This window comes from Oryzias latipes, chromosome 7 (assembly GCF_002234675.1).
Source record: "Oryzias latipes chromosome 7, ASM223467v1".
Lineage (NCBI taxonomy): Eukaryota > Metazoa > Chordata > Actinopteri > Beloniformes > Adrianichthyidae > Oryzias > Oryzias latipes.
In genome coordinates this window covers 7,794,570-7,817,676 of record NC_019865.2, presented here as the reverse complement: position 1 = coordinate 7,817,676, position 23,107 = coordinate 7,794,570, and the positions used below count along the sequence as shown (strand labels likewise).

The following is a 23,107-nucleotide window of genomic DNA, read 5'->3' as shown; positions in this document are numbered from 1 at the left end:
AACTCCTGCAGAAAAGCAGAACAGCAGGCCAAGCAGGCAAAAGAGTCAGAAGAGAAGCAGGAGCTGGAGCGGCTACGGACCTTGGGTTATGATGAGACCAAGCTGGCCCCCTGGCAAAGGCAGATTCTTCTGAAGAAAGGAGATATAGCCAAAAAGTGAATTTCTCATTTCCTTCCCTCATCCTCCAACTCCCAGCAGACAGCTGGATCAGCCTGTCTCCATCAGCTGTCACTCCTCAGCCTCATGTAACAAAGGTTAATGTGATGGTTGCTGCTGTCCTCACAAGCTTTGCGGTTCAGATCGAATCCCAAAAGTCTCAAGCCAGCAAACTCTTTTAGCACATTTCAGACATGAACTGGTTCTTCTTACTACAGATGTTTATATAAGAATCTATTTTCCGGAAAATCACTAGAAACTATTTTATGTAGAACACTAAAGACCTGTGATAGATTTACAACCACTTTTCAAAAGCCTGTCATTGAATTTATACTGTCCCGTTGTTAATGCCGCTGAATGTTCTTGCAAAGAGCTACAACAGCTAGAGTTAAAAAATGGAAAACTCAGCAAAGGAGAAGCAGCTAAGGTAATTGATTGTGTCACAACTTGCCCATGTCAAAGACATGACATTTGTGTGTGAAGCTCACAGAAAGGTGTTGCGGTTTACTATTGTGCAAATGTCACAATAATTCTGTAAGCCACACCCTAAAAACCGTCTTACCAGTAAAGATAGTAATTTGAGTTTTACTTTTAATTGCACCAAAAACATTTTAGTAGTTTATTTTGTAATGTGATCATTCCCTAAGAAATTGTAGACTATTAATTAATTTCCCCCAAATCAGAAGTAAAAGGTAAATTTTTGTGCTTGAATGAGAGATGTTGAGTTACACATTAATACTGTTGTGGATTTTTAGCCACTTTGGATTATTTTAAAAGAAAAACATTCAACAAAAAACAATATATGTCCATAATATAATTATTTGAACTGCACAGATATTCCACAGGCAGGGAAGTGACATCAGTTTGCCCTGTGCCCTGGTGTTCTGGCCTCTGTCCCACCTACCTGGAGGATAAATATTGGATGAGAAGAACTGCTCACACAGTGGCCTCTTTGTGCCACAGACATATAGCTAAATATGTTGTTCCTTAGATGAAGCCAGCTACTTTTTTATAGCAACATTCAGTCTTTTTTTTTTCAGAAACGTTGGTAAAACAGCTAATTCTAATTTGGTATAAAAAGGATTGTTATGTAGTACATTGCATATTTCAACTCACTTTAGAGTTAACATTTTAAACGTGCAGTTTATTCTTTCTAATATCAAGTCTTAGAATCCATAATTGGTCAAGAGAAGGTATTACAACCTTTTGCTTATTTTTGATCTAATGACACATTTCTGGTTATTGTTTGAAGATTGTTAATCTTACCAACACAAGCATTCCTCCTTGTAATTATGACCATTTTGTCCTAATAGATGTTGGAAAATGTTTCCATCTTCTTTCCAGGATGTACATTTTCAGTTAAATAAATTACAAATATGGTTAATCATTTGGAAACATTCAGATTCACTTCATCAGATGCCATATTAAAAGTAAAAATAATGTTCATCTCATTGCCATTTGAATTTTCTATGGATATTTTAAATCACATATATGTATGCAAACTGTACATAAAAACCCTCAGATTTTATTCATTTCATTATTTCAATATTGCATAATATTAAATGTCTCAGCCTTGCTTAAATAGAATGTTGTCTTAATTTAAAAGTGTATTTTCAGACTGTTAAATAAAAATACAATAAATATGTGATCAACATATTTAATGTGGGTTTATGTTTTTGCTTGTGTTCAGGAAATGAGACACTGATATAATCAAAGTTTGTGATCATTTTATCAATTTTATTATTTAAAGTACTGTTGAATTTAGAGTTCAATCTTAGTAAGCTAAAATGTACTCTTACAGTCAGAGAAATTATTGTGTCCATGTGCTTATAGACTGTGAGACAAAGAAGCTTGCATCCATACATATTACTACTGTTTTTTACTTTGACACATATACCTCATAATAGATCTCAATCCAATTAAACAGTGAAATAAAACATAACCAAAAAAAACAATTGTTTTTTTTTTATAGAAATAGCATAATCCCAATTAAAAGTCCACTTTTAGAATAGATCAAAATGTGATTGAAGTGGGACTTTAAAATCAGAATTGGAAGTACTTCTTGGCAACATAGTTTACCTGATATTTTGCCTCTGAAGGAAGGATTTATTATTGATAAACTCTGGAGGCAAGCTTGTAATAGGTAAAAAAAGCAATACTTTCATTGGGCATGTGACCCAAAGTAAAGATGCTTAAAATAAATAAAACTATAAATTGCAAGTCAAGAACCCAACGGTTTGTTTTACTTTTTTTCATCATTTTGATTTTAAGAAGTGTTAGCAAATACATAGATTTACATCATTTAATCTGTGTCTCTTAGAAGTTCTTTTACCAAGTAGAAACAACATATAGACTAGAATCAAATGAGGTGAGAATACATGACACTAGTATAAAGAATCATCTGAATGTTATTTGCAAACTGTTTCTTGTGAGCAAAAAATTTAGACAATTAAATGTAAGAAGAATTTGATTTTCTTTCTCTGTTCTTGAACGATGTAATGAAATGACGTCTTGGCAAAGACATGCAATATCTATTGTCTATCGACAGGGGGCAGTAAAGGCTAACCGTTAACCTGGTCAAAACAGGCCCAAGTCAGAAAAATGAAAAAGAAAATAAATTACTTCTTTAAAAGTTGACAGAAGAACAAAACTGTTAATTTTGCATTCACACATCACTTAACCTGAAATTTAGTTTTCCGTGATCAAGGCTGCTCTTCCAGGTAAACCACGTCATGAAGACAGTTGTCAGACTTAGTGCGCAGGTGACCCGCGTGAGGCACCGACTCAAGGACTTGTTTTTTTCTTTAATCCAAACTGCCGCTCCGCGCTGATTGATTGGCACTCACCTGTGGTGACGTATGAGCGCCTGCAATCTTATGAGGAAGTGAGTCTGTGAAGGAGCGCAGCGCAGGAGAAGACCTGCAGCTGCTGCTGCTGCCGCCGCCGCACCGCCCCGGTGATCTGAAGCAGAACCGCCGAACCGGGCCGATTAGAATTCCCAAGGAACGAGCGCCTGCTGTTTGACAGTGATCTCATTTTGGTAAGATTTTTCAATTTTAGTGATTAAATCTGTGCGTCAGCTCACTTTTCTGGACGGGTCGGGAGTGCGCAGCAGGCATTTTTCGCCCACTTACAACTTACAATAAAGTAAGCTCGGGTCAGGTCAGATCAAGCAAACTTGTTTATTTGCTGTGAGATTAGTGTGGCAGAAAAGGTGCCCTAGAAGCTCAATTTACGCAGCTCAACTGGAGTGTTACAGTAAGTCTAAAAAATACCTGTTATGTGGTTTACCTGGTTTTGTGCCGCTGCGTAAACACCACTGGAGCAATTGTTGGCTTTATATCTTGTCATTTCTTTTTGGCTGGAGCATGTCTCAGCAGTTTAATGAGGATAATTGCTGGATAGAGCTGAATTGTGAGTCATGGGTTAAATCTCTTGACAGCAGTTTGTTGACTAACACAACATGCTGCTCCATTCCATTGCAGCCTAAATGCTTGAGACCAGAGAACAGAGTTTTGCAGCCCTTGTGAGGGTCACTGGAGGTCTTCTGGGGTCTAATTATAAATGTTTCCTATGTTTCATGTCATTAGTTGAAGGTGCAGTTTCATAAATGTGTTTTCTGTCTGCACTCTGATCTTATTATGCATGTGACAGATGTTCTTCTCCCCTCCTCCTCAGTTTCCTTGGCGCTGAGGAGCCCGGGAGAAACAGTGAGCATTACAAGAAGAGGAAATTATGTCCCAAAGTGAGTCAAACAACGGCAACCAGGCCCCTGCGCTTTTGGAGAGTCAACTTGCCACTGAGCTTCATATAAGTGAGCCAGGGGATGAATGCTTCCAAGCAGAAGCTTCTCCTACCCCCTCAGGTGAACCCGCCACCCTTGAGGAGGATCGGGATGACAGGATCATGGAGCCTCATGAAGTGGTTTTAAGCACAGAAAGCCGTGCAGTACAGAAGATGGGCACTCACCAGCTCATCCCTAAAACATTAGCCAGCCGTCCTAAAAACCGGTACCACACCACTGTGGTGACGTTCCCAGTGAGACTGGAGAAGTCAAGCGGGGACTCCAGTGGCGAGAGCCACAGCCGTCATTCAGCCCAGGTGCCTGATGTGCCGTGGGAGGATTATGACAGTGATGGAGACGGCTTTGATTTAAGGAGGAACCGCAGAAACCGGTCATACAGAGCTGCAGTGACGAGCCTGGACGTTGAAGCCATGATGAGCGCAGAACGAGCGCCTGTCAGCACCCTGAAATCTGTTAATGAGGTCAGAGCAAGCAGTCCCGGTCCATCGCACACCGTCGGACGAAAGTTTACTACGGTATGCCATTTTCCTCTTTTTTTCAAAATTTTCTGAGTTTAGACGTTTGCTCATGTGGGAAAAGCAGACCATTATAATTGGAAGTGCTTATTTTTGAAGTTATTAAAGCCTTTCTGCAAAAAAAAAAAAAAATCACATTATCATTAATTCTGATGCAGCCACCAGACAAGCTGAGTCATAAAAAATAAAAATAAGTTTTGGTCATCTCATTGATCACAGCGGTGACGCTTGAATTTCTTCAGAAGTTGCAGGCATGATGGGATGTTTCCACAACTGCTTCCTGTCTTCAAGACTAGTATTGAGGAAGTTCTCAGATAATTCTTTACAAAAACTATTACTAAAAAGGCACAGTCACTAAAAAAATAGAACTAAGGGAATGAAGAAACTCCTCAAGATGGATTCTAGCCCTGTTGTTGTTTCCTTTCTAGCGAACCCTTGGAAGAAAGAAGGACCATCGGGGATCATTTAAAGATGGTGCGTTCATGCATGTCTCACTTTTCTGCCTTAATCAATTTCTTTACAGTTCTACAGATTGCTGGAAAATAACTATTGCTAAATTTTAGTAGAAATGTTGGTCTCCATGCAGACTATTCATGAGCGCCACAATTTTTGTCCAACATCTTGGTGTGAAAAAAGTGGAGGGCTGCTCTGAACACTACCAGCATTAGAAATGACCTCTGGGCCAGCAGATGAGAAAACATACAAAATCTTCAAATAATGTTCACTTTCCTGTAATGATTATTGATCAATATTACCTGTTCAGAATAACCTCTTCTAAACAGGTAATATTTGGATTTGAACAGTTTCTTTAACCTTATCCAGACAAGAACTCGATAACTTCTAAACTGCTTTTTTGTTTGTTTTTTAGGAAAAATAAAGTATCCCATTTTACTATCTTATTTTTAGTCTAGAATAATTGTGCTCTAAATAATTATATAGTTTCCTTTAAATGTATTAAGATCCTTATTTTGTTGTGTAAACAATACAATTTAGTATAACTGTAAAATAATTTAGAATTACTTTTATACCAGTCGTTCTATGATATAGGTAAGTTGAACCCAAGATTAAACACTTTTATGCATGTATAGATGTAAAGCTTAAGTAATTTGGTAGTCTTGGTCCTCAGCCACACCGTGCCTCTACCAAGAGATGCGTGAGCGCGGCCTGCACTCCACCAACCAGGACGAGCTGCTGGACGACTTTGTGGTGGTGGAGACTCCAGTGGAGGACCAGGGCATTGTGGTGAAGAATTACAAGCCAGCACAGCTGACCTGGAGCCAGCTGCCACAGGTTAACCCTCTCACCTTATAAGTTTCAATGCTCTATGTTGAAATTGTCATATTTTTTTTGTACATCTGAAAATCTTTTCATTTGAGAACTTTTAAAGATTACTCTACTGAGTAAAAGTCTCCCCTCGTTTTTGTTTAGGGGTGACATTTGCAAAGGTTTTAATTCCAAAACATTTAAGTTTTTTTAACTCATTCTTTAAGTTACATATTTTTCTGCTTTGATATCTTGCAAAGGTGAAGAACTCAGACATTCTTTCAAGGATAACACCTCAAGAGAGAAAAAGACAAGAGGTAATGGCAGCGTTTTTCTATTTCATGGTTTTTTGATGATGAGCTCCTCAACCATAGAGAACTCCTGGAAGCCAGTTACTTTATCAGAAAGAATACATTAATAAAACACATTTTTTGTGTTATGTAGCTTTCTCACTTATTCTGGATGTCACACTGTGTCTGCATGACTTACCCCCCCTGCAACAGTTGCTAGACCCCAAATAATGAGTGCAGTTCACTTTTTTGTTGTTGTTTATTTTTATTTTTTGATAGAGTAAAAAAAAATGCCGTTTATCTACGCTGATGACATTTATTTCTTGATCTGCTTTTGTTTTTTATGAATTTATAAACAAAAGCTTATTTTTTCAATTTACATGCATACCAGAAAATAATGAAGTGTGTAAAACAAATCTCTCTCATCTCAAACTGAAGGTTCAGGCAGGTTTAGTGTCACAATAAAGCCACCTTTACGTTCCCTTCCAAAACTCTTTTCAAATGCTAATGAAAATCACACACCAATAGCAAATGACTTTATGTATTTATGTCAATTTTTTGCTCAGTGGCCGCCTTAGATATGAATGAGTCGAAACTAAAAGTTGGACCTGTGTGTGCTCTGGAGTTGTTGAATAAAGCCACACCTTGCCTGTGTAACCACTCTCTGTGGGAGTCCCCTGATCACTTCTTTGTCCTGCTCTTTTGTACCTTCAGCCAGTTTCCTGTGTGACACCAAAAACACAGACTAAAATCCACCACACACATACCACTTCTAGAAGAATTTGCAAAACCTTTTTTATGTACTGAATATGTTTCATTTGACGTCTTTTTGTTTTCTTTTTGTCCTCTCTGGACCACTTTGTCTAGATTTAAGAAGGTTGTGAAGTTTATTATATCTCTGTTTGTTTATTTATTTTCTGAGCCAAGGACCAATGTGCACATAACTGTTGCACGTTTGTGTCTACATAAAATTCACGAGTAATTTCTTGTTTCAATGTATTCTGGTTATCACGAAAAAAGGGGGGAAAAAAACTTTAAAGTGGGTTCAGGATAAAGTTTTAAAGGAAAGGCTTACACACATACATGTTCTGTTTTTTGTGTTTAATGTGCGGTGATCTGTCATTTCCTATCTGTGATTATTTGGCAGGCTATTTTTGAGATCATCTGCTCAGAGCACTCATACCTACACAGCCTGGGCATCCTGGTGCGTCACTTCAAGAACAGTAAAACACTGAGTAAAACGATGGCGCCCACAGAGCACCACCACCTCTTCTCCAACATCTCTGTAATTCTCAAAGTCAGCCAAAGGTTTGAAGCAACACCCTTTACCACTTTGATAAGAATCTAACATGTTTTGTTATAATGGGCTTTGTTTAACCCTTGTGCTATCCTACGACCCCACCCTTACATTGATGTGTTCTCCCTACCATGACAAAGGTGGATAAAGGTGGAAAGATTTCATGTAATCCATGGACACCAGTGAAGATCAAAAATCACTGAAGAAAAAAGGTTCAGCGCACTGTCTTTTGGGGTTTACATGACCCAACTCCCAATGTTAAAGTGCCTAGGATAGCCCAAGGGTTACGGGAAACGTATATCAACCACTATTTAAAGTTTGTATGAAATTGTAATATTTTCACAATGCCAGATCTGAAATGATTTTGAGTTGTTTTAATGGTGCGTGAAGGTGTAAATATACCCGGTTTTCTTTGGCTGAAGGGTTGAAAACGCTCCTTTCCTGTCGGTTTCAGTATTTGCCCTCAGTGTGCCTTTAGTTTTGTGTATGTTCCATTAACTTGTTAGGACTTGTGAGCCAAACCGGTTTTGCTGCCTGAATGCACCGAGTTGTGTACTTTGCCCTAAAATGAAAATGTTTGGAAGTGAAATTGTTTTGTTTTCTTTTAGTTTCATTTATAAATGAAGTATTGGTTCTGTTCTATGAGCAAGAAAAGTACTGTGTTTAGTCTTAAGACAGTGAAATGGGATGTGTGAAGCCAACGAACAGTTCAGCTTGTCTATGGAACATCTGACCGCCTTACGTTATCTGCATGTGAATGTGTGTCATAAAGCTGCCTCTGGGTGTGGTTTAGCTTTTGGTGTCATTTTACTTCTTTTGGTTCAAAGTTCAGAACTGCAAAAGAATGTATTGCTATCCAAAAGAAGCACTTTGGCAGAAAAGATCTTAAAATTGTTTTTTGTTTTCAACATATAAAATGGAGAAAGAAAAAATGTGTCATCGAGAACTTTTATTTAGTTTCTGATATTCAAAAATATGACTTATAGGTCATCTAACTTGAGAAAATGTAGGAAAAAAAAATCACTTTGACTGTGGTCCAGATACAATAACACTAGAGAACAAGCAGAAGTATCCAGAGATTCTCTTCTTTCCAGCTGAATTACTTCTACTTTGCCAGTGTCTCAAGCCGTGCAGTTAACTGGATGAACTGAGACAAACTTCTGTGGTAAAAGTAGTTGAAGAAAAGTCACCTCTGTCTTGGTTTCCAGTTAAATTGTGTTTTTGACAATATTTTAATAGTAGTTTAGAACAATAAATTATTTCAGCCAATTTTTACAGGAATGACTTGTGAGCTGACACTTTAGTAGGTTATAGGCTCCAACATCCCTGTGACCCAGACTCTCTGCTCAAACAGACCCCTTGGAATAAGTCCCCCCTCGCACATTGTTCATCTTTTGGTTTATCCCTTCAGGGGCCGCCACAGCAATCAGCGTTCACTGATTCGCACAGGTGGTTTGGCAGAGATTTTTTTTTTAAATTATTAAAGTCTTCCAAAAGGCTAAGAAAATGTTATTACCAAGAACTCTTATTTTAAGAAAAAAAATCTAGTCAACAAGACATGTCTTCTCAAACTAAGATAATTTTGCTGTGGAAAAACTTACTTTATAAGATTATTTATCTTGCAATACAGAAAATATGACTTTTTTTTCTTGAAACAAGTGTATTTTTACTTTCTGTAAATGTAGTTTTGGCAGCACTGGGAATAAAGCGAGTTTGGATGGATGGATGGATGGATGGATGGATGGATGGATGGGGGACTAACTGCCTGCTCAACTAAACATTAGAGCACATTTAGATAACATTTTGTAAAAAATATTGAGTATTTGTATTAGTCGCCCAAGGCAATAAGCAGCAGAGAAACTTTCAAATCAATTTTGACTTGGTTGGGTAGTTAAAGGGTGAAAAGGCCCCTCTGTTTATATGTCTCTGACTGCTTCCATTATTCTGGATGCTCAGGTTTTTCGAAGACCTGGAGCGTCGTCACCAGGAGGACGTGGTGATCCGCGACATCAGCGATATCATTCAGAACCACGCAGCGCACCACTTCGAACCTTACATCGCGTATTGCTCCAACGAGACGTTCCAACAGAGGACTCATCAGAAGCTGCTGTGAGAGTCAGAACAAGCTGCAAGTTTGTTTTTGTTTTTGATGTGATGTGATGACCAAGCATCTTTTTTTTGATTTCAAGGAACACTAATTCTGCATTCAAAGAGGCTCTGAAGCAGCTGGAAAGCAGCAGTGAATGTGGAGGCCTTCCCATGTTCTCCTTCCTCATCCTACCCATGCAGCGAGTCACCAGGCTGCCACTGCTGCTCGATGTAAGCTTCTTCTTTACATTTCCAACAGTTTAAAATAACTTCACTAACAGAAAAAAGGATACGAAATAAAAAGCTCAGTACGCTTTTATTTCCCTGATATTGACAAATTCCTAAAAGTTACATAAAACTAATCATGAGATTAGATTAATTTTATTCTTTAAAAAAACTCCTTATGTTATTTAGTTATTTTAGATTATCTGATTCTGTGTCCCTTTTAGCAAACACCTGCAGGTTTGCAACCTTTTTTGGCATCATACTGACCAATATTGCTTTTATGGAGTAAAAGGTCTAGACTTCACATGCGGTTCACACCAACACCTACCCTCTTTTCTTTACCCACAAGGCTTTGCAATGTCTACAGAATTAGGTTTTGTACAGACTTGTCAAAAACGGTACCCCTGTCTAAGCTGTTACTTCTCTAATTCACTATGTGTTTATTTTAGAAACGTTTTTAATGTGTTGACAGTTTAACAAAGAATAGAAACAAAGCTGAGAGAAAATCTGTCATTGAAGTGATTTTTGGCATCCATTTACAGTTTCTCAAAATATGGTTTTAAAAAAGCTTAGATTGTGTTTATTATATTTTCAACTTTGTGATTTTCAGAGACTTGACTTGGTCTTCACCAAACTTGAGTCTAAATTAAACTTTTACAGGGGTTGCACTAATTTTGCAGATGTCTTGTATGTAATTTTGCTGTTAACCTCCTCAAATTTGGTTTCATAAAATACTTCTCATTTTCGGCAGTTGCGAAAAATTCTTGATTAACATTTTTTAAAATATATTTTTTCCAATCATGCTTCAACTAGATTCTAGTAAAAAGGCAGACAAACTTACTTTTTTCTGTCCTCAGACCATCTGTCAGAAAACTCCAGAAAACACAGCAGAGTACTTTGCAGCCGTGTGGGCCCTGCATGCCATGAGCAAGGTATTAACGCTGCGACGAAATAGAACAAATGAAAACCATCTGTGTTTTGTAACGGCTCTGGAGATAGTTATCTGGGTGTTTTCGTCCCAAAAGTTAGTGACTAGCTGCAATGATGGAGCTAGAAGAATGGAGAGAACGGAGCAGATGTACACCATCCAGAAGCAGATGGATTTTGGGAAAATCAAAGTAAGAATTAAACAGAGTGAAAAGAACAAGGACAAAAGCCTTGATTTAAAAAAAAAAAAAACCACCGGCGTCTTGTCATTTTAGCCATTCCCTCTGGTGTCCTCATCACGATGGCTGAAGAAGCGTGGTGAGCTGAACATCTCTGCAGAAGAGCTCAGCATATGGAAAGCTTTCACAAACAGAAGCTACTACCTATTCCTCTTCAATGATGTGCTCATTGTCACCAAGAAGAAGACGTGAGTTGGAATTCACCAGGCTTTTATTTACCCTCTAAATAATGAAATCATTTTGTAGACTGAGAAAAAAGAAACATTCGAACCATCTTTAGACTTCGCCTGATATCAGAATTTTGACTCATACGATCTCATATAGAGTTAGTTTTGCCTCAAAATCCACAATTGAGATATTTCTTCAGTTGAAACCACCTTTTTATCCATGTGGTGCACCTCTAGGAGTGTGAGGATTTGTTTAGCACAGTTTATTCACAATGTTTTATTTTAGTGTGACTGATATTTATTGGTGAAATGTCCATATGCTGGCAGGGAAAAGTATGAAAGGAAAGGGGACAGAATGAGAAGTGAGTCTGGATGTTGTGCGAGCATACTTCAGATTCTTCAATCTTGCATTCAGCCTGTCAGCTGGACTCACTGCAGATGTCTGTTTTGAATTAGGGAGAAACTAAACAATGTTGGCTCAGAGGAAGGAGTTGCCCATGACAGTGGAGTCATTTTAATGTTTGTAAAGTCAGCACTGCAACCTTTCCTCAGGGATTATCCAGGAAAAGCAAACGTAAAACTCAAGAGAATGTGTTTGTGTACATTTTAAGGCATTTTTCACTATCCTCCCTGTTTGTTGCATTTAGAGGACAGAATAATCTGAACACTGTTTTTGTGTCCAGTGAGGAAATCTTTGTGGTTCTGGATTATGCTACTCTGGAAAATGTGGAAGTGGAGTATGTGATGGAAACAGATGGACAAATGAGTTCACCTACAAAAAGCACGCCGTTGACCTTCAAACTGCTGATGACTAAGAACAGTGACGGGAGATCGGAACAAATCTCTTTAGTAGCTGATTCCAGGTACTGCAGCTCTTTCCTTTCAGTGTACTTCAAGAAATTAAGTGTAAAAAATGGAATCTGGAAGTCCATTTTTAGAGAAAATGTATGTTTTACTGGGCATTAGATCTTTGATAATTTAACTATTTCTTCTTTATTATCTGGTCCATTCACATAATAGATACCTTTACAATATTTGGGCGCCCTCTGCTGACCAAATCTTGTTATTGTTCTTCTCCTTTCTACTCTTGCCTCTGTCAACTCTTTCAGAGTGGATCGGGCACGCTGGATTATCGCCCTCACGGAGCACAAACAGGCGAATGCCACATGCACAGAAGGTGGGTGTGATGATTAAAGCAATGAAATGAACATCGATTTAAAACAGCAAAAAATTGTGTTTTTCATTTTTAATGTTGTGCCTTTGAGATAATGGATTTTCAATTTAATGTTTGCAGGAGTTGCACTACTTTTACTACTTGAATTAAACCTCCAAAAATGATGCAATGAACCCTTTAACCCTTGTGCTATCTTTGACCCCACCCTTACATTGACGTGTTCTCCCTACCATGATAAAGGTGAAAAGATTTCATGTAATCCATGGACACCAGTGAAGATCACAAATCATTGAAGAAAAAAGGTTCAGCGCACTGTCTAGTGGGTCTAGATGACCCCACTCCCAACGTTAGTGCCTAGGATAGCACAAGGGTTACGGTTTTTATGCTTTTCTTTTTTGTGACCTTTTGTTTAGAAAAATTTTATCGGATACAGATGAAAACTTTAGGTATTCATTGTCATGGAAAACCCCTATTGCAGGTTTTGATGTGTTACTGTAGAAGTGTTTTTATTTTTTTAGATGGACATTTTTTTTACTATATCCTACATAAATTAAATTTGTATGTTGCTTTGCTTAAGGTCTTCCACAGTATGAGGCCACTAAATCCTACATCCCAAAGGAACCAGATGAGATTGGCCTCCGACAGGCTGAGCTTGTCCTTGTTATGAAAAAAGAGGAAGGTATGGGGTATTTCCATTCAGATTTGTTATAAGGCATCCTGTATATGTTTTTAATAGTCATATTAAAGCATTCATTCATGTCTGCTCTTCCAGCATGGTGCTATGCAGAGAGAATGCGAGATGGGGAAAGGGGCTGGTTTCCTGCCAGTTGTGCCACAGAGATCACCAACCCCACTGCTATGGAGAGTAACGTGCAACAAATGAAACGTCTGCGCAAAGAGACCAACGTTTGACTCTTCATGGCTGTACTTTGGTGCTGCAATTTGCCAGGATGAATTTTTTTTTTTTATTGCTCGTGTGGCCTTAGCCCTGTGACCTGTTCCTCCACTACAATCCCAGTGGATACACCAGATAACTTACCAGAGATAACAGGGTCACCTTCCACAGCATAGCACACGCAAATCACCATAATGGCTTTACTCAACTCTGAGGCCTTGGATAAAATGTAACCATTAGGTTTCCGCAAACCAACATTTGACTTTTTTGTCACTGCAAATAACAGACATTTTAAAAAGGTGCAAATCTTACTTTACTTCTGCACCAGTTACATTTTTCCATATCCATGATTTGTGAACCAAATTTCCTTAAGCTGAGGCTCTAATCCTAACAAGGAAGTTGAATTAACGTTGCAGTGTCAAATATGTTGGAATGTTTTTTTTAATGCTCATGTGATCTAATTACTTTCAACCAGCCTTTATTAACACTTAAATGTTTACCTTGGTCTATTAAACCAAATGCCCCAGTCTGATGTATTTCTTACTAAGAATGAAAACTGGACAACCTGTATACTTGAAAATAAAAACCACCATGACAAAAAAGGTTTACCTGGTTTTTGAGTTTTATTTTAGCTTGCATTTCGTTAAAATGTTTGAATACATAAAAAGTTATTTAAAAATGTCAAACGGACCAGATATCAAATTCCATTTTATTTTTAAAAACCATTTGGTGTAAAAACTTAGGACAGATTTAGAAAAACATTGTCGTTTCCCCAAAACATTTTGTAGCTGTCACATAAAAATAATGGAGAACAAAAAAAAAACAAACCCAAGTCTGCATAGATTCTGCAGGCAATCGTTGGTAATCTGGTCAAAATGGTGCAAGCTTGTGACGATCTTAAAGTCAAATCGTTATTGCTCAGATCTTATTTGATGTTTCTTCGTGTCAAAAAAACTGAAAAGAGAAGAAAAGAAAATTAAGTTCACTGTCCATAAACGATCTGCACATTCAACATTAAACTTGATATGATATGGCACATATTAAAAGTGTTATCACTATACTGAAGGAAAGTGCAATTAAAACTGCTTCTCAGCAAATAGAAACAGTCTCTGTTAATCTACAGCATATGTTCACATTTTAAAAGATTTAATGCATATGCTTTTCAACCGTTGATACATAATTATTTGAAGAAGTTTTCTGTTTTAGAGGACCTAGTGTCATTTTCCTCATGTTTCTGCAACTGCAAAAAATCAGGACAGCAATTTTTTACTTAAAGCAGACTTGCAGAATATATTGAGCAGTCCTGGGGGTGCACTCACCCGGACGATGGTAAAAGATGGTAGTTGCCGGTGGGCATGTTGCTTCCTACTCAGCCCCACCCTGCTGGGCCTCGGGAGCGGACGTTTTTTCTGCAGATGGTTCACCTCCTGCCTTGGCATCCTTGCTTTCCTGGCCTGGTTTACCACCAGTCTGTTGGCGTCTGCGACGGTAGTTGAAGTTGCGGCGGTAGCGCCGCTGACGGGGCTGTTGATTCTGACCACCTTCACCTCCCTGATTCTCCTTGTCCTCCTCACCATCCCGCACCGGTCTGGGACGGGGTGGACCCCTAAAAAGGAGGAGAGGAAAACCAAAATTTGAGCAAGGACATTGATATCTAGGAGGAACAAAAATACTTTACTGGGACCGGGAATGATTCTGAATTTACAGAGAAAGAAAATATATAAACAAATCCCAGCGAGTTGATACAGGTCTGGATTGAAAAGAACTGACTGAAAACTGACTTTGGTTTTTCCAACTTAAATGTTGGTTTGATACTGAAAGCTTTTCTCCATCATTCAAGGACAAAGCCAATGTGCAAACCTGGGTGTGAACCTTGGTCTGAAGCCTCTGTAGTAGTTCTGCCTCACTGGTTTGTTGCCCTGGTCTGGACCTCCCTGGTTTTCATCGCCTTCAACTCCCTAAAACAGAGCAAATCAAGCAAAAAAGCTTTCTCAAACAAACAGATTATTCAGTATAGCACAGAAATATTGAAGCAACACGAACACTTTTTTAAGAAGAGACGGCCAATTTAAGTCCATCGGACAATAGCGTGACCCCCGATACACCAAACTTTGACCACAACCACGTGAGCTTTACCAAGGAGCATGTTGGGAGAAGAGCAAGTGTCTCGACTGTCATGGTACAACTGGTTGCCTACTTCTGGATAGCAGCCTGGTGACCGCGTACCACAGTCATTTCTCCGCGTGGTGCATTGGTGTACGGGGGTCCACGACCATAATGTCTACGTACAAAGTATGGTGGGTAGCGTCGTCTGCTGGGGTAAGTGGGTCTGCGCTGCTGTGGCTGCGATTCTCCCTCAGGGGCGCTTTCTCCCCCGTCTCTGTTTCCTTTGTCACGCACTCCGTTGCCAGGCTCGCCTTCTCCATCACTTGGGTAGTTCTCTGGGTATTCTCCTCCACGAGGGGGCCCCCTTCTGCGTGGGTAACGCCTGTAGCGGTTCCTGTCAGCAGCGTATTTGCTTCCCTGGACAGCCACCCCTCCAGGGCCAGTGACATTTGCTGCCTCTGCACCCTGTTAACAGATAAGTTTAAAATTGACAACATGCCTGCAAACATAACCAAATTCTTCCCAAAACATTACCTTCTCTCCCTCAACTACATCAAACTCCACAGTCTCTCCGTCCCCAACACTGCGAAGATACTTCCTTGGGTTGTTCTTCTTTATGGCTGTCTGAAATCATCAACAATTGAAAAGTGAATTAGTCGAAATAAAAAAAAAATGTTTTAAGTTTCCAAAAGGTTTGGAAAATAATAGGTCACCTGGTGTACAAAAACATCCTCTTTTGTGTCATTCCTGAACAAAAAGAGAAAAAAATAAAAAGATTCAGTTATACCACACATGACTTACTAAGACAACACACCTCTGAAGACAGATTGCAACTAAGCCAACAAGTGCAAGGATTAATGAAGTCTTGCAGGTTACAGTGTGCATGCAGACCACTAGAAAAAATAATCAGGTCAGCCACGTTAGCAAAGCAATAATCATAATAGGATTGGGAACGCTGGAGGTGGTCATTTACCTATTGATGAAACCATATCCATTCCTGACGTTGAACCACTTGACTGTACCCAAGACTTTTGTTGCTGCAATGAAAAACAGAGCAACTCAGTTATCAAGTGTCAATATTACTTCTCTAAGCTGCAAAGGTAATTTTAGAATAGCAGTAATGAAATTTTGAAAATATGATAATAGATTGGGAACAGTCAAAGCATCGCACATAATAAGATATGTGCAGGAAAAAACTAGCCATAGTGTGGACGTTAAAAATAACTTCCAACTGTCGTGCTTATTATAGATGCTGATGCTTAGGAGAGCCTGGCGCCAGCTGCTCCCGGTGTGAAGCTCCGGCCATGGTAGAAAACAGTCCAATTACATTGACTGCAAATGTGTGGAAGGAATGCGGATAACACGGGGAACAGAGCTTACGACACGTCAAACTTCAAAACAAGTAACCTCGCGTTTAGCAACTGCATTTAGAGAACTCGGACATTAAAGACCTACTGCCCCATTTTAAGACGCCCAGTTCACGACGTGAGCGTTCACACGTGGTAGGGTCGCACACGGACAGACCGAAAAACAAGCCGAGTTGGCTTCTTAGCTTAGCCGTGTAGCTAAGAGTTACAACCATGTGGTTGGAGTATAGCCAAAAAGCGGAAACCAACGTAATAAACCCATCAACATCTTACAGATGTTACTTCGAAACTACTTAAGCAAGCGCTTTTAGTACCTAAACCGAGCTAGAATAGAACTGTAACGTATAAACGGATCGTGTAACGGCGGACATTTTGGGTGGCCTTTTCAGCCATGTAAATAGCCAGCCAGCTAGCTGGCTAGGCTAACATTAGCATCGTTAGCAACTGGAAAGCTATCGTGAAATAATTAGGCCTCACCGAAAATGTAAAAAAAAAATCGAGTTAAAGCTTAGGACGGTTTGAATACAAATCCCAAAGCGTTTATTATTGAATATATCTAATAGTTACAAAATAAACTTGAAAACAACCACCTTTAAGCTTTGACAGAGAATACAGGGATTCGACACTTGTGCGAACAAAGGGATAGTAAGCAGCTAGCGTCAGTTGCCGGTGAACTTGTTAGTGTGAACTAACGCAGGGTATTTCCAAGTTTAAAACATTTATTCGTCATTTTTTCGGGTTTTGTTCGTACTTTTGGCGGTTAACGGTGAGAGATAAAGGTCTGCAACGTCTGGTAGTAAACATGCTGGATCTGACATAAATTACTCCTACGATCATCCATGTGACGGCCGTTTGGATGCATGCGTCTCTTTTTCGCAAATGTTTTCCCACCAAGACAGAAAATCATGGATTAAGTGGTTATTTACTACATTTCTAAGATGTGGATTTTTCCTAAACTTGTGACATCTCATAGTTAATGAGAATGATACGCTATTAATGAATAACCGTTCCCAACTGACAGTTTTTAAAATGTATAATTATATTGACAGTTGGTATCACAATTCGACGTACGGTTTAACGTCCAACTACTTAATAAAGTTGATCGTAACGGTCATTTTACATTAACATAATTCAACGGCTGTTTCTGTCTCGTTTACAGCAACATAAACCACGTTTAGCATCTAGTTAGCTAAGTGGAGTCGGCAGTCTTACCGATGACCTTCTTATCCCCCGCGGAAGCTGCAGCTGCCGGGCTGGATGGGCTTTCCGCATCATCGGCAGCAGGCTGCGGTGGTTGTTGTTGTGTCTCGGCCTCGCTGCTCATAGTTACTGGTTGGTAATGGCTTCTGCCGGCGGCGGCTCTCTGCTATTTTTCCCGGTGCTAGATGGTAACGTGGGCCGGCGGTGGTGGGGGCTACTGCCTTCGGGCTCTCAGCTTTCCTCTTTCCGCTCCCGTTGCCGATCGAACTGGGCAGAATCAGTAGTTGTGTTGGGGAATGTTCTTGGTTGTGGCCCCGCCCATTCGAGCTTTTCACTGGCTGGAATTATTGACTGAATGCGTCACAGAAAAAAGGCGTCCTCTGATTGGCTAGACTACTGTCAGTCTAGTTGAAGCGACGCGTTTTCACGAACGGTTGGTTAAAGGTACCGTACCTGTCAGTTTTCACCGCCCCATTGTAATCATGTGTCAGATGCATAAAACTAAAAAAAAAGACGCATAAAGCTAGTGTTGATCCACGTAAACCCCTTTTAAAACCGTAGTTAAACAACATTTTTATGGCATTATTAGGAAATATTAGCCTACTTTTAAATATTGCTGGAGGCTAACAATTTATGTAAAATTTCAAAAAGTTTGACTCCCACAAAAGAATCAGAATATATTGTAAATTTAAAAAAACATCCACAATATTGCTTTTTTATTTTTACTTTTAAAATGAATGGTTGTTACCTGTAAATAGTGATGATTAAACATCAAAAACCAAACTTGATAACCAAAATACAAAAGATCCAATCTGCAAATTTTTAGATTTGACTTTTTGCAAAGAGAATTAGATTTTGTGAGGTGAACATTTGTGAGGACCAACCATTCAACCTGCATTCTTTGAACCCTTATAACATTAAATGCACATGAACTGTTTAAGGGAAATGCTTATTGCATATTAATTGTATTTTCTACACATAGAACAAAAGAAGAGCTTAATAAATCTTTAACAAAATGACAGTGAATTTCACATGTGAAAACCATGCACCATTCTTTCCTAGTTAGCTTGGCATAGTTGGGATGTCTTGTCTTGTAGTCCCTCTTGATATTGAATTTCTTGAAAACATCCAGCCTCTTGCATGTTTAGTATCTTACTGAAAAAAATACACAAATTTCTACTTGTCCTGAAAGCAGCGACCCCCAATTGTCAACATTTGTTAAATTTACAGTCGACATTTTAGAAATGAGCTAAAAGGTATTGCAAAAGGGTCACATCATAGTGTTGCCATAGGTTTAAAATGGTTTATAAAGTAGGCAATCATAATCAAGAAATCATACACAGTTTCCTGGGAGCACATTTATTTTTATAAAAGGTACCAGCAGGCTAGAAGAGGCTTTCAGGAGGGCTGCATTTGGCCAGACTTTGTAGAGATCTAGAAAGAAACCTTTGACAGGTTTCTGAACCCACCTTGGACCGGCCAGACTTTGGACATGCCTGCCTTAAATGGTGAGAACAAGAATAACTCCATATTTAAAGTGAACTTTCAAGACAATCCTGCCCTTTTTTGAGAAATATTAAATAGAAATATAGAAAATATTCCAGCACTGACTGGAATATTTGAAACAATCTCCGTGTTTCTTGAAAAAAAGAGATTTTTTTCAGATCGGACGTTTTGTATGTAGGGTGTGTATTCCTTTCACATATTTTTTTAGTTGTTATAACCTGGTATTGTACTGCTTCACTGCATGTGACCCATCACCTGGGGGAGCAATGAGCTGCACACACGGCCACCATTGATTGCTGAACCCCCCAATCCAACCTCTTAATGCTGAGTGTCAAATGTTGTGTCCCTTTTTTGGAGACTTTGTTATGATTTGAACTCTTGACTTCTGTCTCAGGACAGACACTCTTCCACAAGGCCACCGAGTTAAGCAAAGTTGACATACTAAAAATGTAGATTTTCTATTATTATTCCCATCTGCTATATGTGCCATGGAACTTACTATTAACATGTTTTAATTAAATTTCAATAGCAATTAGTTGCTAGCAGGCTCCTAGAAGTTAGAAGCTGGAAAAAGTATGGTGCACTGGGATTCTGTCCTCGATTCTCATCTACTTCTCCTCTCCTCTATTTTTGATTATATATTTATCATCTAGTTCTCCATGCCTCTGTTTGGTGCAGTGTGATTAATGTGTTGTCCCTCTTTCCCATTTCAGATTCCAGTTGGCCCGTCTTTGCTCCTGTCCTTGGACCTCGCCTCTGGCTCGTTTCGCGCTCCCAGCCGTCCCCCAGTACCATCTGGATGAAGCCTATTTGCTACACTATTCAAACATGTACGGTAGTTGTAGAGTTAGATGAGCTATTTCTTCTTTAACAGTCCTGGTTCATCGCCTGTCCATCCTGGGAGAGGATCCCCCTGTCAAAGGGAACATGCCTGAGGTTTTCTTTCTATTTTTTTCCACGAATGTTTTTTTTTTTTTTTTAGGAGTTTTTTCTTACAGAGAAGGAGGGTCTGAGGGCAGGGATGCCCAGTTTAGTTTAGCAATCAGACATTGTATTTTACAACTGATTTTATGCTTTTTACAATTGTGAAGCCAGTTGAAGCAACTTTGTTGTAATATTGGGCTATATAAATACAAACAGCGCTCTTGCCTCACAGCAAGAAGGCCCCTGGTTCAAGTCCAGGGGCTTTCTTGCTGGGGGACCTGAAACAGAACATCAATGGGGACCTTTCTGTGTGGAGTTTGCATGTTCTCCCCGTGCATGCGTGGGTTCTCTTTGGGGACTCCGGCTTCTTCCCACCGTCCAAAAACATGCTTCATAGGTCAATTGGTTAATCTAAATTGTCCCTAGGTGTGAGCGTGAGAGTGAATGGGTGTGTGATTGAGGACATTCTACCCTGCAACAGACTGGCGAACTGTCCAGGGTGTCCCCTGCCTTCGCCCACAAGTGGCCGGGATAGGCTCCGGCAGCCCCGTGACCCCGAAAGGGAAAAACGGAATAGAAAATGGATGAATTGACTCCAGATATCCTCATACAAAACAGCTCCTTCCTTTACCCAGTGATAGTTTGTTATTCCTTTTGGCCATTCCCTCTGTGGGGAACCGCTTCTGTTTTACAGCAGATTCCCCCTTCCTGACTCTGCCCTCTATTAACCATCTATCACATTTCTATGTGTTTGAACACACATGGAAACACTACTGTGCTCCCAGTTTTTGGATGGCAGTCTCCCATCCAAAAACTAACCAGGACCAATCCTGCTACACTTCCAAGATTAGATAAGATGAGGATCTCCAAGGTGACTTCAGTAACCTGTCATAAGTTTTATTTCTAGATCCAACTTTCCACCTTGCATTGGGGAAACATATAATTGGATAATTAACCATCTCTGAAACTGTTGGCATCCATTTTAGTGTTAAATGACAATACCCCAGCCATTTAATTATTGTTGTCCCTTAATTGTTGTCAATGTTAGAAAATATAAGCTTCTACAAAGACTTGGCTCTGGTTCCATAAATATAAAGCCACTGAACGGATGATGGAAACTATCTCAGTAGTTCTGGATAGTGGGTTTTATCCATCACCAGTTATAAATGCAGTTTCTGTTAAAAAAAAAAAAAGACTCTTAAATTACAGTAGATCTTCTCAGAATGTGTCCAGGAACTTAAATGAAAGTCTAAACAGATTATAATCTTTGTGCATTTAACTCCTCCACAGTCCACACAAAACACACACAGGAAGCTGAGATCCCAGATTGAGTGGATTGCCTTGCTGTGATGAACAGCTTTCTTAACCATGCCACAAACAGCATTCACACAGTTTTCCTTTACTACCTGCAATGCAGTTCAGAGACCTACAAAGGTGGAAAGGACTGCTCGATTTCAGTAACTGAGCTAGTCACATAGAAAATGTCACACTGCATAATGGGGGCACAAAGAGGTTGTAGCAGCACAAACAGCACGCCGAGAGGCTAGGATTGATGTTTACATTGAGGGAAAAACTACAGAGTATTTGACTGTTGTTAGACTCCTGGTGCAACAAAGTCAGAAGAGTAAATTGTAAAAAAAAAATCCACTTCGTCAAGCAGAAACAGACCCCAGACTGAGAGCCAGGGATACTCCACCTTAATCTCCGTTTCATTGTCATGTTAATGCTCCGTTGGCACCGTTTACAAGTCCTGACCGATGTGTGAAGAACTTGAGCCAGGCTGCATTCTCCCACACACAAACAGCTTCCTCGAGGGGAGAGGGTGGGTGTTAAAGAGAAAAAGCCTCTTCCACTCGCAGTCTGAAAGGATTCTTTTATGTGAATAGAAAGATGTTCGAGGCAGTAGAGGATGGGGGAGGGGTCTGAGGATTTGTACAGATGGCTCGAATAAGGGAAGAAGCTGTAGGTTCAGCAGAGGACTGTGACAGTGAAGTATCCTCCTCTGCTCCACGAGTGGAAGGTGGACATGTTTCCCCATCTCTTCAGAAGGCAGACATCCATCTGTCTGTGCCCTTTCCTACACTGATTTTTGCAGAAAAAAAATGTACAATCTGGAGGAAAAATTACGCAGATCAGAAAATTTTACTTGAAGATTTACTCGAAGTTCCTTAATTATGTATCTCTACGTGAGGTCAAGTTCCTCTCTGGGGGCACATATCTAAAATATAAATATTGCTTGAGATTATAGTCAAGTTTATTGTCAAATTCACCAATAAACTAAATAAAATATTGTGTTACGAAAATGTTGGCAGACATTTTTATTTCTACAGAAGGAACAGGAAACAGGTCAGCTGTTGTTATATACGATCTTTGTGTTCCTTGAATTTGTTTGTCTTGATTTGTCATTGGTTTGGCCTTCTTTATGTTTACGATAGTTTGTTTCATTAAGGTAACCCATTGCAAACTCTCGAGTCCATCAGTCGAATGGCATTTTAAAAACAAAAAAGACAAGATTTCTAGACCGTGCTTATGCCGCCTGCTTAAATTGTTATTTTATCTTTTGGTCAGAGCCATATGGACATTGTTTTTAAAAACAGACATCAGCAAAAGTCTTAGGGGTGTATGGTAACAATGTGGTAACATGTTTTTGAGGATTTTTTTCTGATGATTAAGGAAGATATATAAATAAAATCAAGCTCTAAATTGCATTTCAGAGTATTACTTTATTCAAGTCATTGTGAATTAGAATGAGCTCAGATGAAAAAAAATGCTGTTTTGAAAAAAGGAGCTTAAATATGGCGTAGAAAATACGCAGGCAGACCTACTACGAGCTCCCAGCATCAGGAATGGGAAGTGGGGCGGAGTTGCTCTGCTCTCAGTGGACCCTCACAAATCCGATGCAATTTTTTAACTACTGCTCCTCTGCAGTAACTATGTTCTAGAAACAATAGACGTTTTTTGAT

General features: G+C 39.4%; 3 protein-coding genes across 8 annotated transcripts in view; 2 read left to right on the top strand and 1 right to left on the bottom strand.

The window, feature by feature from the left end:
• The window catches only part of espn (espin), a 45,405-nt gene extending 43,593 nt beyond the window's left edge, over nt 1–1,812 (top strand). For all 6 annotated transcript variants that reach the window (XM_020704518.2, XM_020704515.2, XM_020704516.2 and 3 more), the window contains one exon: nt 12–1,812. In XM_020704518.2, coding sequence (XP_020560177.1) covers nt 12–159 — 148 coding nt within the window. In that variant the 3' untranslated portion in view covers nt 160–1,812. The remainder of the gene's footprint in view (nt 1–11) is intronic.
• Nucleotides 1,813–2,781: 969 nt separating this feature from the next.
• Nucleotides 2,782–13,864, top strand: LOC101175237 (rho guanine nucleotide exchange factor 16). Its single transcript, XM_011476892.3, has 15 exons — nt 2,782–3,196; nt 3,835–4,476; nt 4,905–4,950; nt 5,603–5,766; nt 6,000–6,056; nt 7,177–7,337; nt 9,283–9,435; nt 9,516–9,645; nt 10,497–10,571; nt 10,665–10,757; nt 10,842–10,993; nt 11,656–11,835; nt 12,082–12,149; nt 12,724–12,825; nt 12,919–13,864. Exons 2-15 carry the CDS (start codon nt 3,892–3,894, stop codon nt 13,056–13,058), a joined length of 2,106 nt encoding a protein of 701 aa, XP_011475194.1. The 5' UTR covers nt 2,782–3,196; nt 3,835–3,891; the 3' UTR covers nt 13,059–13,864.
• On the bottom strand, nt 13,646–17,974 carry ybx1 (Y-box binding protein 1). The gene is given in 8 exon segments (NM_001104673.1): nt 13,646–13,995; nt 14,361–14,647; nt 14,902–14,999; nt 15,331–15,612; nt 15,682–15,771; nt 15,861–15,894; nt 16,121–16,184; nt 17,727–17,974. Coding segments are annotated over 7 exon segments (921 nt in total). The 5' UTR covers nt 17,839–17,974; the 3' UTR covers nt 13,646–13,995; nt 14,361–14,406.
• Nucleotides 17,975–23,107: the final 5,133 nt, after the last annotated feature.